Raw genomic sequence first — 15,823 nt, 5'->3', positions numbered from 1 at the left:
CGGACTCAATATCTCACTTAGAGGAAGAACGGGGAAGTGCTAATGTAAACAAGCATTTCCCCATTCTTTCTAGTGACCGGACACGGTTCACAGCTCCCTGTAATCGGGAGAGGTGATCAGTGTCGTGTCACACACAGCCCATCCCCCCTACACTTAGAACACATCCCTAGGACACACTTAACCCTTTCAGCACCCCCTTCTGGTTAACCCCTTCACTGCCAGTCACATTTACAGAGTAATAAGTACATATTTACAGCACTGATCGCTATGTGAATGGTGCCAAAAGTGTCTGATGTGTCCGCCATAATGTCGCATTCACGATAAAAATTGCAGATCGCCGCCATTACTTGTAAAAAAAAAAAATTATTAATAAGTCCATAAAACTATCCCCTATTTTGTAGACGCTATAACTTTTGCCCAAACCAATCAATAAACGCTTATTGCAATTTTGTTTACCAAAAATATGTAGAAGAATTCGTATCGCCCTAATCTGAGGAAAACATTTTTTTTTATATATTTTTGGGGGATTTTTATTATAGCAAAAAAAATGTTTTGCTTTTTTTTTAAAAATGTACTCTCTTTTTATAGCGTAAAAAATAAAAAACGCAGAGGTGATCAAATACCACCAAAAGAAAGCTCTATTTGTGGGGAAAAAAGGACGTAAATTTAGTTTGGGAGCCACGTCACGTAAGTCATTAACAGGTCACTCCACACAAAACTGACACTTCACTTAATGGTGGAATCCATTGTATACAGTTGGAGTTCATCCTAAACTTGCCAGCATCTAATTTATTTTATTTTAAGGTGGACTTGGGCTTTTTGAGTTTTAGAAGACGTGAACATTTTATCAGCCCCCTTTTTCTCATGTGTGATGTGTTGAAGAGCAGGAAGAGGATGCGTTTCAAGATTATCATTGTTTGGAGGGAAGGGAGACACAGATACCAGAATGTCAGCATTACAGATATACAACAGAACGGCTGGCTGGGAAAAAATACAGCAACCCTGTTTTAGGCCCCGTACACACGACCAAACATGTATGCTGAAACTGGTCCGCGGGCCAGTTTCAGCATACATGTTCGGTCGTGTGTAGGCGCGAGCGGGCCGAATTCCAGCAAACATTTGCCCGCCGGGCCTTTTCCCAGCAGACAAATATTCCTGGACGTGTTTTAAAACCGTCCGCTGGAATCCTGCCCGCTCGGACATGTACGGTCATCAGTACAGACCTACCGTACATGTCCGAGCGTCCGCCGTCCCTCGCATGCGTCGAATGACTTTGACGCATGCGTGGAAGCCTTTAAATGGCAGGCCCGCCCACGTCGCCGCGTCATCGCCGCGTCATCATCGCGGCGACGACGCGGACACGCCCCGCGTAATGTTTACGCGCGGACTTCTGTACGATGGTTAGTACAACCATCGTACAGAAGCCCTCTGGCAGGCATGTACGGTGAAAAGGGTCCGACGGACTGGTTTCACCGTACATGTTTGCTGGTTAGTACCCGGCCTTAGGGGGTTAGAAAAAAAAATGAACCTTTTGCTAAATGTATTAGAGGGAAGGTGTTTCTAAGGGTGCAGTTGGTGTTCAATGTCTCCTTTCAACTATCTGATGCCACGTACACACGCTCGAAATTTCTGACAACAAATGTTCGATGGGAGTTTTTTGTCGGAAATTCCGACCGTGTGTATGCTCCATCAGACATTTTCTGTCTGTTCTTAAATTTTCCGACAACACATCCGTTCTAGTAAATTCCGATCGTGTGTGAACAACTTCGACGCACAAAATTCCACACATGCTCTGAATCAAGTACGAGACGGAAGCGCTCGGTCTGGTAAAACTAGCGTTCGTAATGGAGATAGCACATTCGTTGCGCTGTTAGGGACTGAAAAGTACGAGGCTGAAAAGCGCAACTTGTCTCTCACCAAACTTCTACTAACACGACTCGTAATGAACTTCCCTTTAATAGTGCTGTCGTACGTGTTGTACGCATTCTTGGCGATCGGAATTTCCAACAACATTTGTGCGACCGTGTGTATGCAAGACAAGTTTGAGCCAACATCCGTCTGAAAAAAAAAAATCCATGTTTTTGTTGTCGGAATGTCCGATCGTCTGTACGCGACATTAGACCTGTTCTTCAGCCAATAAATGGCCTCTTACTAGCCTTAAAGATATACTAAACTGTGGTTTAGGAAAAGCAAATGCTATTCAAGTATGAATTCTTACCTCCAAAAGTCCCTTAAAAATCTCCAAATGTATTTTCTTTTTTTTGCTGCTATGATCTGACTTCCTGTTAGAGGGTGTTCATTCTCCGTGGTCCCACTGTATGTAAGAATGGTGCCAAGCTTGCTCTCAAGATGGAAATTAATATAACAAATGTGCAGTGCTTGAATAGCTATACTCCTAATAAGCATATATGACATATAAAAATTCTATATTGCTACTAACAAAACAAAATGTAATAAATAAAATATATGAATAAAATATAAACATATAATGGAAAAATATAAAAAATATATAAAAAGTGCTCGAGCTCGAGTATCCGTGTGCAACTTACAGAGCACGAGCACTTTTTATATATATATATATTTTTTTTTCCATTAGATGTTTACATTTTATTCATATATTTTATTTATTTAATTTTGTTTTGTTATTTGCAATATAGGATTTTTATATGTCATATATGCTTATTAGGAGTATAGCTATTTATGTGCTGCAGAATGTGTTAATATTAATTTGTATTGTCACATTTGGGGAAGTGTGGGAAGTGCTGCCAGCTTTTTTCAATTTTTTTAATTTTACGTTTTTTATTTATTTGTTTATTTTATATATTTTTTTATTGTTTAGGGGAGTAGTTTGGCAGCTCAAAAGGTTTTACCTACTTGCTCTCAAGATGGACTATGGACTATGGATTTGTAGTGTGCAAAGACAATGAAAAAGCAAATAAAAAAATAATAATATATATATATAAAGCATCCTTACGCAAAGAATGATCCAACACACAAAAGGAAAAAAGACCCCGCAATTATAAATAACATTAGGGTGTGATCCATGAATTAGAACAGATACTGCTCTACTTTATTTATTACAGATACACAGTATATAGCACAGAAAACATATACACAGGGCTTTACATATTATACATTCACATCAAGCACCACTGTATTGCTCAGTACCGCATCCTATTGATAAAATGATATGAAGTTTTTAGAGTTCTTTGCAGTACAAAAGTTCATCTCACTTGAAGGACATTTTGAAACATTTAGGGGCAGATCCACAAAGATCTGCACCGGCGCAGCGTATCTAAGATACGCTACGCCGCCGTAACTTACTTGGCTTTGTTTGAAATCCACAACAAATTTGCGGCGTAAGTTACGGTGGCGTAGTGTATCTCTCGCGGCGTAAGGGCGCGGAATTCAAATGCGGCGGGTAGGGGGCGTGTTTCATTTAAATGAAGCGCATCCCCTCGCCGAATAAACTGCGCATGCGCCGTCCCTAAAATTTCCCGACGTGCATTGCGCTAAATGACGCCGCAAGGATGTCATTGTTTTTGACGTGAACGTAAATGGCGTCCAGCCCCATTCACGGACGACTTACGCAAGCTGTGTAAATTTTCAAAATTAGACGCGGAAACGACGGCCATACTTAACATTGAGTACGCCACCAGATAGCAGCTTTAACTATACGCCGGAAAAAGTCGAACGGAAACGACGTAAAAGAATGCGGCGGACGCTCGTACGTTCGTGGATCGTCGGAAATAGCTAATTTGCATACACAACGCGGATTACGACGTGAACGCCACCCAGCGGCCGCCGGGAAAATTGCATCTTAGATCCGACGGCGTACTAAGGCGTACGCCTGTCGGATCTAACACAGATGCCGTTGTATCTTGTTTGGTGGATACCAAAACAAAGATACGACGCACAAAATTTGAAATTACGCGGCGTATCAACAGATACGCCAGCGTAATTTCTTTGAGGATCTGCCCCTCAATGTTTAAGACTAAGAGCATCAAATACATCCAACGTGTTTCAGGGGAAACAAAGCCTTCCCTTTTTTCAGGGCTTGAGCAGACAATGTTAATAAAATCACAACAGAGTGCACTAAGGGACCTGTGTTAAGGCAAATGAAGATTTGATGAAGACTAAATGAAGGCTTAATGATGACTAGATAAAGGTTTGATGAAGACTAGATGAAGGTTTCATGAAGACTAGATGAAGGCTTGACGAAGACTAGATGAAGATTTGATGAAGGCTAGATGAAGTCTTAATGAAGACTAGATGAAGGTTTGATGAAGATTGGATGAAGGTTTAATGAAGACTAAATGAAGGCTTGATGAGGACTAGGTAAAGGTTTGATGAAGACTAGAAGAAGGTTTGATGAAGACTAGATGAAGACTTGATGATGATTAGATAAAGGTTTGATGAAGACTAGATGAAGGCTTAATGGAGACTAGATGAAGGTTTGATGAAGACTAGATGAAGATTTGATGAAGACTAGATGAAGTTTTGATGAAGACTAGATGAAGATTTGATGAAGACTAGATGAAGATTTGATGAAGGCTTGATGATGACTAGATAAAGGCTTAATGAAGACTAGATAAAGGTTTGATGAAGACTAGATGAAGATTTGATGAAAATTTGATGATGGCTAGATGAAGGCTTAATAAAGACTAGATGAAGGTTTGATGAAGGCTTGATGAGGACTAGATGAATGTTTGATGAAGACTAGATAAAGGCTTGATGAAGACTAGATGAAGGCTTGATGAAGGCTTAATGAAGACTTGATGATGACTAGATGAAGGCTTGATGATGACTAGATAAAGGTTCGATAAAGACTAGATGAAGGTTTGATTAAGACTAGATGAAGACTTGACGAAGACTAGATGAAGATTTGATGAAGGCTTGATGAGGGCTAGATTGAATGTTTGATGAAGACTAAATGAAGGCTTGATGATGACTAGGTAAAGGTTTTATGAAGACTAGATGAAGACTTGATGATGACTAGATAAAGATTTGATGAAGACTAGATGAAGGCTTAATGGAAACTAGATGAAGATTTGATGGAGACTAGATGAAGATTTGATAAAAAATAGATGAAGATTTAATGAAAATTTGATGAAGGCGTGATGATGACTAGATGAAGGCTTGATAAAGACTAGATAAAGGCTTGATGAAGACTAGATGAAGGCTTGATGAGGACTAGATGAAGGTTTGATGAAGGCTTAATGAAGACTTGATGATGACTAGATGAAGGCTTGATGATGACTAGATAAAGGTTCGGTGAAGACTAGATGAAGGTTTGATTAAGACTAGATGAAGACTTGACGAAGACTAGATGAAGATTTGATGAAGGCTAGATGAAGGCTTAATGAAGACTAGATGAAGGTTTGATGAAGGCTAGATGAAGGCTTAATGAACACTAGAAAGCTTGATGAGGACTAGATTGAAGGCTTGATGAGGACTAGATGAAGGCTTGATAAGGACTAGATCATGGGTCTTCAAACTACGGCCCTCCAGGTGTTCAGGAACTACAATTCCCATCATGTCTAGTCATGTCTGAGAATGTCAGAGTTTTGCAATGCCTCATGGGATTTGCAGTTCCGCAACAGCTGGAGGGCCGCAGTTTGAGGATCCCTGGACTAGATGGATGCTTGATGATGACTAGATAAAGGTTTGAGGAAGACTAGATGAAAGCTTGATGAGGACTAGATGAAGGCTTGACCTAAGACTAGATGAAGATTTGATGAAGGCTAGCTGAAGGTTTGATGGAGATTAGATTAAGGTTTGATGAAGACTAGATGAAGGCTTGGTGAGGACTAGATGAGGGTTTGGTGAAGACTAGATGAAGACTTGATGAGGACTAGATGAATGCTTCATGAAGACTAGATGAAGGCTTGATGAGGACTAGATGAAGGCTTGACGAGGACTAGATGAAGGCTTGACGAGGACTAGATGAAGGCATGATGACGACTAGCATCTCATGACATCGCTGAAGGCTGCTCAAGCACTAAAGAAAGGGGAAGCTTTTTTAGCCCTGAAACAAGTTGGATGCATTTGAAACTCTTGACCATTACATCTTCCAAAAAGTCCTTTAAGTGAGATAAACTTCCAGGCACTCCTTCCTACATATCCAAGAGGTTTACCAACTGGCGAGTGCTTTTAAAACGGTTTCAGTCTAGGACCAAGGATCAGGGTCCACCCACAAAATATTTTAATCACAAATCAAATTCTTTGAAGGAAAGAGCACATTACGATATGTCCATCAGAACCAATTTTCACTTCTATCATAGGCACATCAGGAAACACAGCAGAGAGAACGCTGATTAGAGGTGGGCCAGTCATGTGACTTTGACAGGTCATGTGACCAGACTCTACTCCCAGATTTTTTTGGTCTTTATAACCTCATTACTGCACTTCACAGACCCCCAACTCCCGAAGCCAGTGGAGTGCAATGCACATTCATAATTCTCTTTTTTTGTTTTATAAATAGAAGCATGGCCATACTACTGCTCTTTTTCAATAAACAAAACTACAAAAAAAAACTCCACAAAATAACGAAAAAAAATACACAAAAAACATTTTAAATGAAATAAATAAAAGGTATGTACAGAATAACAGAGGGGGGTATGTACAGAATAACAGAGGGGGGTATTTACAGAATAACAGAGGGGGTATGTAAAGAATAACAGAGAGGGTATCTATAGAATAACAGAGGGGGGTATGTAGAGAATAACAGAGGGGGGTGTGTAGAGAATAACAGAGGGGGGTATGTGCAGAATAACAAAGAGGGTATCTAGAGAATTACAGAGGGGGGTATGTAGAGAATAACAGAGGGGGTATGTAGAGAATAACAGAGGGGGGTATGTAGAGCAGGGGTCTCCAAACTGCGGCCCTGGGCCGGATGTGGCCCTTTGCTTGCCTTAATGCGGCCCTTGGGGTATTATTCCATCCAATTTAAATGGGGCATAATTGTTGCTGACACCAATGGGGCACTATTCCTCCAACTGACACCATCAATTCTTTCCATTAACACCAACGATGGGGCACTAGTCCTCCCACTGTCACCAAAGATATGGAATTATTTACTCCCACTGGACATTTTTTACTCCCAATGGCCCTAGTCTGGCCCCCCTAAAGTCTGAGGGACCGTAAACTGGCCCTTTGTTTAGAAAGTTTGGAGACCCCTGATGTAGAGAATAACAGAGGGGGGTATGTGCAGAATAACAAAGATGGTATCTAGAGAATTACAGAGGGGGGTGTGTAGAGAATAACAGAGGGGGTATGTAGAGAATAACAGAGGGGTGTATGTAGAGAATAACAAACAGGGTGTGTAGAGAATAACAGAGGGGGGTATGTACAGAATAACAGAGGGGGTATGTACAGAATAACAGAGGGGGCATGTACAGAATAACAGAGGGGGCATGTACAGAATAACAGATGGGGGTATGTACAGAATAACAGACAGGGGTATGTACAGATTAACAGTAGAGGTATGTGCAGAATAACAGAGGGGGGCACGTACAGAATAACAGACAGGGGTATGTACAGAATAACAAAGGGGAGTATGTACAGAATAACAGAGGGGGTATGTACAGAATAACATAGGGAGTATGTACAGAATAACAGAGGGGGTATGTACAGAATAACAGAGGGGGGCACATACAGAATAACAGATGGGGTATGTACAGAATAACAAAGGGGAGTATGTACAGAATAACAGATGGGGTATGTACAGAATAACAAAGGGGAGTATGTACAGAATTACAGACGGGGGTATGTACAGAATAGCAGAGGGGGGTATGTACAGAATAACAGAGGGGGTATGTACAGAATAGCAGACAGGGGTATGTACAGAATAACAGACGGGGGTATGTAGAGAATAACAAATGGGGGTATGTACAGAATAGCAGACGGGGGTATGTACAGAATAACAGACGGGGGTATGTACAGAATAACAGACGGGGGTATGTACAGAATAACAGACGGGGGTATGTACAGAATAACAGACGGGGGTATGTACAGAATAGCAGAGGGGGGTATGTACAGAATAACAGAGGGGGTATGTACAGAATAGCAGAGGGGGGTATGTACAGAATAACAGAGGGGGTATGTACAGAATAGCAGACAGGGGTATGTACAGAATAACAGACGGGGGTATGTAGAGAATAACAAATGGGGGTATGTACAGAATAGCAGAGGGGGGTATGTACAGAATAACAGATGGGGGTATGTACAGAATAGCAGAGGGGGGTATGTACAGAATAACAGAGGGGGTATGTACAGAATAGCAGACAGGGGTATGTACAGAATAACAGACGGGGGTATGTAGAGAATAACAAATGGGGGTATGTACAGAATAGCAGACGGGGGTATGTACAGAATAACAGACGGGGGTATGTACAGAATAACAGACGGGGGTATGTACAGAATAACAGACGGGGGTATGTACAGAATAACAGACGGGGGTATGTACAGAATAACAGAGGGGGTATGTACAGAATAACAGACGGGGGTATGTACAGAATAACAGACGGGGGTATGTACAGAATAACAGAGGGGGTATGTACAGAATAACAGAGGGGGTATGTACAGAATAACAGACGGGGGTATGTAAAGAATAACAGAGGGGGGTATGTACAGAATAACAGAGGGGGTATATACAGAATAACAGACAGGGGTATGTACAGAATAACAGACAAAGGGGGTATGTAGAGAATAACAGATGGGGTATGTACAGAATAACAGTCGGGGGTATGTACAGAATAACAGAGGGGTATGTACAGAATAACAGACGGGGGTATGTACAGAATAACAGAGGGGGTATGTACAGAATAACAGAGGGGGGTATGTACAGAATAACAGAGGGGGTATGTACAGAATAACAGAGGGGGGTATGTACAGAATAACAGAGGTGGGTATGTACAGAAAAATTGCAGATTGAGAAGTGTATGGCATAGCAGAGGAGAAATGTATGGAAATGCAGATTGAAATACATATGGAATCACAGAGAGGAAATGTATTAAATTGCAGAGAAGATATTTTGTAGAATTGGGGTCACAGTAGGACTTCATGGGGGGTGGGTGGGTAGGGGGTATCTGAAATGGAAGGTCTTCTCTGATGTACAAGGAGTGAAGAGCTGGCACAGTAACACATTGTGGTTGTGTATGAGGGGCGTGTGCTCCCTCCACTCACAGTTCCTTTCTTCTGTCCAGCGTCCAGTATGAGGATATTCCGCCTGGGACTGCGAGGGACATTCACAGCTTTGACAGTGAGTCTGTACAGAACTCTGCATGGTCTTCTCATATACTGTCCAGGGATCACTTTACCTGCCTGTCTGCTCTCACCTGTCTACTACTCCCTCTTCTCCCTACCTATGGAGATCTCTTCTCTATAGGATCACTATGGGGCTGATTTACTAAAACTGGAGAGTGCAAAGTCTGTTGCAGCTGTGCATGGTAGCCAATCAGCTGTGCATGGTAGCCAATCAGCTGTGCCTGGTAGCCAATCAGCTGTGCATGGTAGCCAATCAGCTGTGCATGGTAGCCAATCAGCTGTGCCTGGTAGCCAATCAGCTCCTAACTTTGACTTGTTCAATGAAGCTTTGACAATAAAACCTGGAAACTGATTGGTTTCTATGCAGAACTGCACCAGATTTCGCACTCTCCAGTTTTAGTAAATAACCCCTCAATGTGTCTTACCTCTCTGCTCTGCTTGTCTGTATTCTGATATCTTTACATTGAAATGTGTATGTGCTGAAATTGCGCTTAAAGCATTTTAAAGGGCAAGTTCACACAAAACGAATATTTGAAGTGGGTTGGACCTTCCATTGGGATGTTTTATATTTTTGAGGAACTTTAATTGTGAATTCCCAGCCTTGCCCACTTTCATTAAAGCGGAGGTTCACCCATAGCGTACACTTTTCCCCCTTAGATTCCTGCTCGTTTTGTCTAGGGGAATCGGCTATTTGTTTTAAAATATGATCCGTACCTACCCGTTTACGAGATGCATCTTCTCCGTCGCTTCCGGGTATGGGCTGCGGGACTGGGCGTTCCTTCTTGATTGACAGTCTTCCGAGAGGCTTCCGACGGTCGCATCCATCGCGTCACGATTTTCCGAAAGAAGCCGAACGTCGGTGCGCAGGCGCAGTATAGAGCCGCACCGACGTTCGGCTTCTTTCGGCTACGAGTGACGCGATGGATGCGACCGTCGGAAGCCTCTCGGAAGACTGTCAATCAAGAAGGAACGCCCGCTCCCGAAGACCCATACCCGGAAGCGACGGAAGAAGATGCATCTCGAAAACGGGTAAGTACGGATCATATTTTAAAACAAATAGCCAATTCCCCTAGACAAAACGAGCAGGAAGCTAAGGGGAAAAGAGAAAAAAATAACGAATTGGGTGAACTCCCGCTTTAAGAACTGCTCTTCATTATGGCTGCCTTATGTATTTTTATTTATTTTGTTATTTATTGATTTATTATAATGTTTTTTTATACATTATAAAAAAAAAAAGATCAATCCAGAAGACGGGGGTCAGAGCTCCATTGGGGAATTCTTGGCTGTGGATCTACAAGAACATTCCGCATACTAGCCTGGAAATGTCAGTTTAGAGTGCTTTGACCTTTAATATTGACACTTTGTGATACTGTAGTTTTTATTGAAAATGTTTTATTCAATGTTTATTTTATAGATTTTTTTTTTCCAAATTCTGACATATAGTATTCCTTTAGCATTCTCTGGCACATGCTTTATTTTTTTGAGGATATGAACAAGGACACTTGATTTCATTTATTCATTTTTGCTATTTACAGAACACTTTTATGCAATTTTTTTGCCTTCATTTTTTGTAGCGTACCTTTTCCCCTTTTTTATGCACATGCTTTATTTCCACCTCGTGGTGAACTTTTCTGCCTTTCCATTCACCAGCAGTGTAGTGTGCAGGAAATATCGGTTGGAGAAGGAAAGGACTGCTGATAAGGAAGCAGAATTTCCATTGAGTGAAGGGTTTGATGTATCCCCCATAGAACAGCACTGGCAGAGCGGGAACCTCTGACATTTCACATCAGAGAAATAGAAACCCCCAAAGGATTACAGAGTGATAAAGAAGAATGGAAAAATAATACAGAGCAGATAGATAGATCCCCCCACACTTTTAGATTGCAAACTCCTATGACCAGGACCCTTCTCCTAACTCTCTTATATTGAATTGTATTGTAACACTACCATCTTTCTTTAAATACAAATATTTAATTATTGTATATTAAATAGATAATATATATATATATATATATACACAAATAATTTAATTTAAATAAATAAATACATTGACCCGGATTCACGTAGATGCGCGTAACTTTGTGCGGGCGTAACGTATCCTATTTACGTTACGCCTCCGCAACTTTTACAGGCAAGTGCCGTATTCTCAAAAGAAAGTTGCGGCGCCGTAGCGTAAATAGGCCGGCGTAAGCCCGCCTAATTCAAATTGTGAAGAGGTGGGCGTGTGTTATGTAAATCAACCCTGACCCGACGTGATTGACGTTTTTAACGAACGGCGCATGCGCCGTCCGTGGACATATCCCAGTGTGCATTGCTCCAAATACGCCGCAAGGACGTATTGGTTTCGACGTGAACGTAAATGACGTCCAGCCCCATTCACGGACGGCTTACGCAAACGACGTAAATTTTTTTTTTTAATTCGACGCAGGAACGACGTCCATACTTAACATTGGTACGCCGCATGTACACCACCATATAGCAGGGGTAACTTTACGCCGGGAAAAGCCTAACGTAAACCGCGTATCTGTACTGCGTCGGCCGGGCGTACGTTTGTGAATTCGCGTATCTAGCTGATTTACATATTTCTAGGCATAAATCAGCGTACACGCCCCTAGCGGCCAGTGTAAATATGCAGTTAAGATCCGACGGCGTAAGAGACTTACGCCGTCAGGTACCATTCCCCACTTCCAGAGGAAGTTTGGCCCCCTCCTCCTTCCTCCGCTGCTTCGCACATGCACAGTAGGGAACTGGCTATGAAGCGGAAAGGCTTCGCTGCTGGGTTCCCTTACCAGGAATGGTGGCGGCTGCACCTGATAGCCGTTCCGAAGATCGGCTGGGGTGCCGACATTGCGTGATCCTATATGTCCTAATATTAAAAGTCGGCAGCTGCAGTATTTTTAACTGCTGGCTTTTAATTTTTTTGGTGGGGGAGCTGGACCTCCTCTTTAAAGTGGTTGTAAACCCTTAAAAAAAAACAAAAAAACCTGCAAGACAAAGGCCGGGTACTCACGAGCAAACATGTACGGTGAAACCGGTCCGTCGGACCGTTTTCACCGTACATGCCTGCCAGAGGGCTTCTGTACGATGGTTGTACTAACCATCGTACAGAAGTCCGCGCGTAAACACTACGCGGGGCGTGTCCGCGTCGTCGCCGCGACGATGACGCGGCGACGTGGGCGGGCCTGCCATTTAAAGGCTTCCACGCATGCGTCGAAGTCATTCGACACATGCGAGGGACGGCGGGCGCTCGGACATGTACGGTAGGTCTGTACTGACGACCGTACATGTCCGAGCGGGCAGGATTCCAGCGGACAGTTTTAAAACACGTCCAGGAATATTTGCCTGCTGGCAAAAGGCCCGGCGGGCAAATGTTTGCTGGAATTCGGCCCGCTCGCGCCTACACACGACCGAACATGTATACTGAAACTGGCCCGCGGACCAGTTTCAGCATACATGTTTGGTCGTGTGTACGGGGCCAAAGGCATAATGTGCTAGTATGCATAGCATACTAGCTCATTATGAATTACTTACCTTAGATCGAAGCCCCCGCAGCCATCCTCGAAACCCCCCTTCGGCCGCGGACATCTCTCCTAGAGCTTACTTCCAGGTATCGTGGCTCCGGCGCTGTAATTGGCCGGAGCCGCAATGACGTCACTCCTACGCATGCATATGGGAGCCGCCGGTAACGCCACATTTAACTGTACCAAGTATTAAATACATTTCACTTAGCGTGTTCAATACCTTTTCCCTGTGTCATTCCATTTTATTACACTTAATGGAGTCATTTAGCAGTCTAGGTTGAGTGCAGCAGATACCAGAGACGCTTGTATTCCTTTTCTCCTTGGCACTACCCCACCTACAGGCTGCAAGTGATAAATATGAAATATCTGATTTATTTTATATTTCCTGACTTTAAGTCTGCATTTGCATCCAAGTGTAGCGGGAATAAAATTCCCGCTCACGTTTTTTCCATGCGTTAACGCATGTCGCACCTAGAGCCGCATATTTGCTTGAATGGGCTGCCCTATGCATGAAAAATGCCTCAAAGTTGCTCCAGAACCTTTTCGGTTGCGTCAGGCATTTTTTCGGTGCACGTTTTGACACGTTTTTAGGACGTTGTGTCATGCGACAAACGCACGTCTGCTGCCCACACTTGGGCTGCCATTATCAGTTAATGGTGCCACAAGAGCAAGACAAATAATTGCAGCCCATTTAAACCAATGATATTAATGTAAAAGTCAAATATAATACAATTATATACAGTATATAAAAATATATATATTTTTAAAAACTGTGCATTTTGATTTCGGTTTTCGGCAAAGTGCATACTGAATTTTCAGTAGCGGAATTTTCATTTCAGTGCACCACTATAGTAAACATAGCAGTACTATCTTGTACTGTAGTATCCATAGATAGCAACAGAAAAATCTTTTCCCGTGTTTCCCCGAAAATAAGCCTGGGTCTTATATTAATTTTGGCAACAAAGGACCCAGTAGGGCTTATTTTCGGGGTAGGGCTTGTCATGTGCTGATTTTTCCCCCAATCTCCCTCCCTGCCTGTCAGGAATCCCCAGTGGCCAGTGGAACTGAGTAAAAGTGCCTGCAAAACTCAAGAATGCTCTGGATTACAGTATCAGATAATGAAAACGGTACCTTTCTGCAATCCATGTGTGAAAAACACCTTCACATAGTGCCGCACCCGTGTTCCGTCAGAGCACTGCAAATGGAGGCGGGTCCGATATCCCCCGCAGAAGAGAGCTGGCAGAAGAGAGGAGAAAAGCAGCGGGACATCAGCTGAGCGCTGATATGCGCTTCCATGGCCCGCCGGAGCTCTTGTTCCCGCTCCGAGTACTGAGGGGTGTCAAAATCCTCCACTGACAGCTATCTGAAGAAAGGAGAAGAGCAGCGGGACATCAGCTGAGTGCGGCTATGCGCTTTCATGGCTCGCCGGAGCTCTTATTCCCGCTCCGAGCACTGAGGGGGGGTCAAAAACCCCTGCTGACAGCTGGCTGAAGAGGAGGAGAGCAGCGGGAGGCCAGCTGAGCGCCGAGCGGCGCTATACCGAATGCATCCAGCACACACAGCCCACATCACATACTGCGCTAGGTCTTATTTTCGGGGTAGGGATTATATTGCAGCCCTCCCCGAAAATCACAAGGGCTTGTTTTCGGGGTAGTAGCAATAGGAGGAAGGAGATGGACAGCCGCACTCCGAAATAACTTTTCAAAAAAGTTGTCTTTTATTTTCAAGCAGGAACATGCATAATCACCACAACCATAAACCAGGACAGCCGACTAGTTTCGCACTCTTGCTAGTGCTTAATCATGGCTCAATAAGACCCCACATCTCTCCTCCAGGCTCGAAAGCATAAGATTGAGAAAAAAAAATCACAATCCCATGCTTACCAGTCGCGATCGCGGCTTTGTTTACAATCGTGGCGTTATAACATCGCGCCCGGACCTCAAAGGGTCATAGAGATGATCGGAAATCTCTATGGTCGTCATCCGGCGGCGGCCGATTCTCCGTGTCCCCATGGCGCGGGAGAGCCTGGAGAAGCACTGGATGGCGGCGGGTTCGCCTGTAAGAACGATCAAGTGGGGAAACTGCCCCTATGATCAGTCTTATGGTGCACAGAATCTCCGGCTGAAAAAGAAGATATCTGAATGATGCCTGCAGCTGCACCCATCATTCAGATATCCTCACTGAAAGTCAAGGACGTCAAATGACGGCCTTGGGCTGGAAGTGGTTAATCATTTTTCTCTCCATGTTGAAAATTATTCATCAGTTCAGAAGGAATCAGGAAAATACTGCATCATGGCCACTAGATGGAAATAAATACTTAGGCCCGGATTCACAAAGCACTTACGCCGACGTATCTCGAGATACGCCGCGTAAGTGTAAATATGCGCCGTCGTATCTATGCGCCGGACTCTGAAACCAAGATACACTTGAAAATAGGCTTCTTCCGACCGACGTAACTTTCCTACGCCGGCGTATAGTGGGCGCATATTTACTCTGGACGTAGGTGGCGCTCCCATTGATTTTCTATTCAAATATGGAAATGAGGGAGATACGTTGATTCACGAACGTACTTGCGCCCGGCGCATAATATACGCGGTTTGCGTAAGTCGTACGTCCAGCGTAAAGTTATTCCCCATAGATGAGGCGCAACCCATGCAAAGGTATGGACCAGGGAACACACGCCGTCGTATCTTATGTCTTTTACGTTGTAACGGAATATGACTAGGCGTAGGTTACGTTAACGTCGTAGGCAGTGATCCGTCGTATCTTAGGGAGTAGTTCCGATGTGATTCTGAGCATGCGCACTGGGATGCATCCACGGGACGGCGCATGCGCCGTTCGTTATTTGTATCTTTATAGCGCTTGGCCCATCATTTGCATGGGGTTATGTCTCATTTGCATGGCTCACGCCCACTTCCACTAACGAGGACTTGCGCCTAAGAAACCCAGCACAGATTTGGGGGCAAGTGCTTTGTGAATTGGGGGCTTGCCTCTCTGCGCTGCGTCGGCTTAGCGTAAAGAAGATACGCTACGGC

General features: G+C 43.6%; 1 protein-coding gene across 2 annotated transcripts in view; it reads left to right on the top strand.

Moving 5' to 3' along the window:
• Positions 1–9,142: 9,142 nt before the first annotated feature.
• The window catches only part of EGFL8 (EGF like domain multiple 8), a 39,762-nt gene continuing 33,081 nt past the window's right edge, over positions 9,143–15,823 (top strand). For both annotated transcript variants that reach the window (XM_040323046.1, XM_040323045.1), the window contains exon 1: positions 9,143–9,262. In XM_040323046.1, the coding sequence (XP_040178980.1) occupies positions 9,215–9,262 (48 nt within the window). In that variant the 5' untranslated portion in view covers positions 9,143–9,214. The remainder of the gene's footprint in view (positions 9,263–15,823) is intronic.

The sequence above is a fragment of the Rana temporaria genome, chromosome 9 (genome assembly GCF_905171775.1).
Source record: "Rana temporaria chromosome 9, aRanTem1.1, whole genome shotgun sequence".
In the NCBI taxonomy this organism is placed as follows: Eukaryota; Metazoa; Chordata; class Amphibia; order Anura; family Ranidae; genus Rana; species Rana temporaria.
The sequence above is the reverse complement of the archived record's forward strand: the minus strand, read 5'-3'. Positions and strand labels throughout refer to the sequence as shown.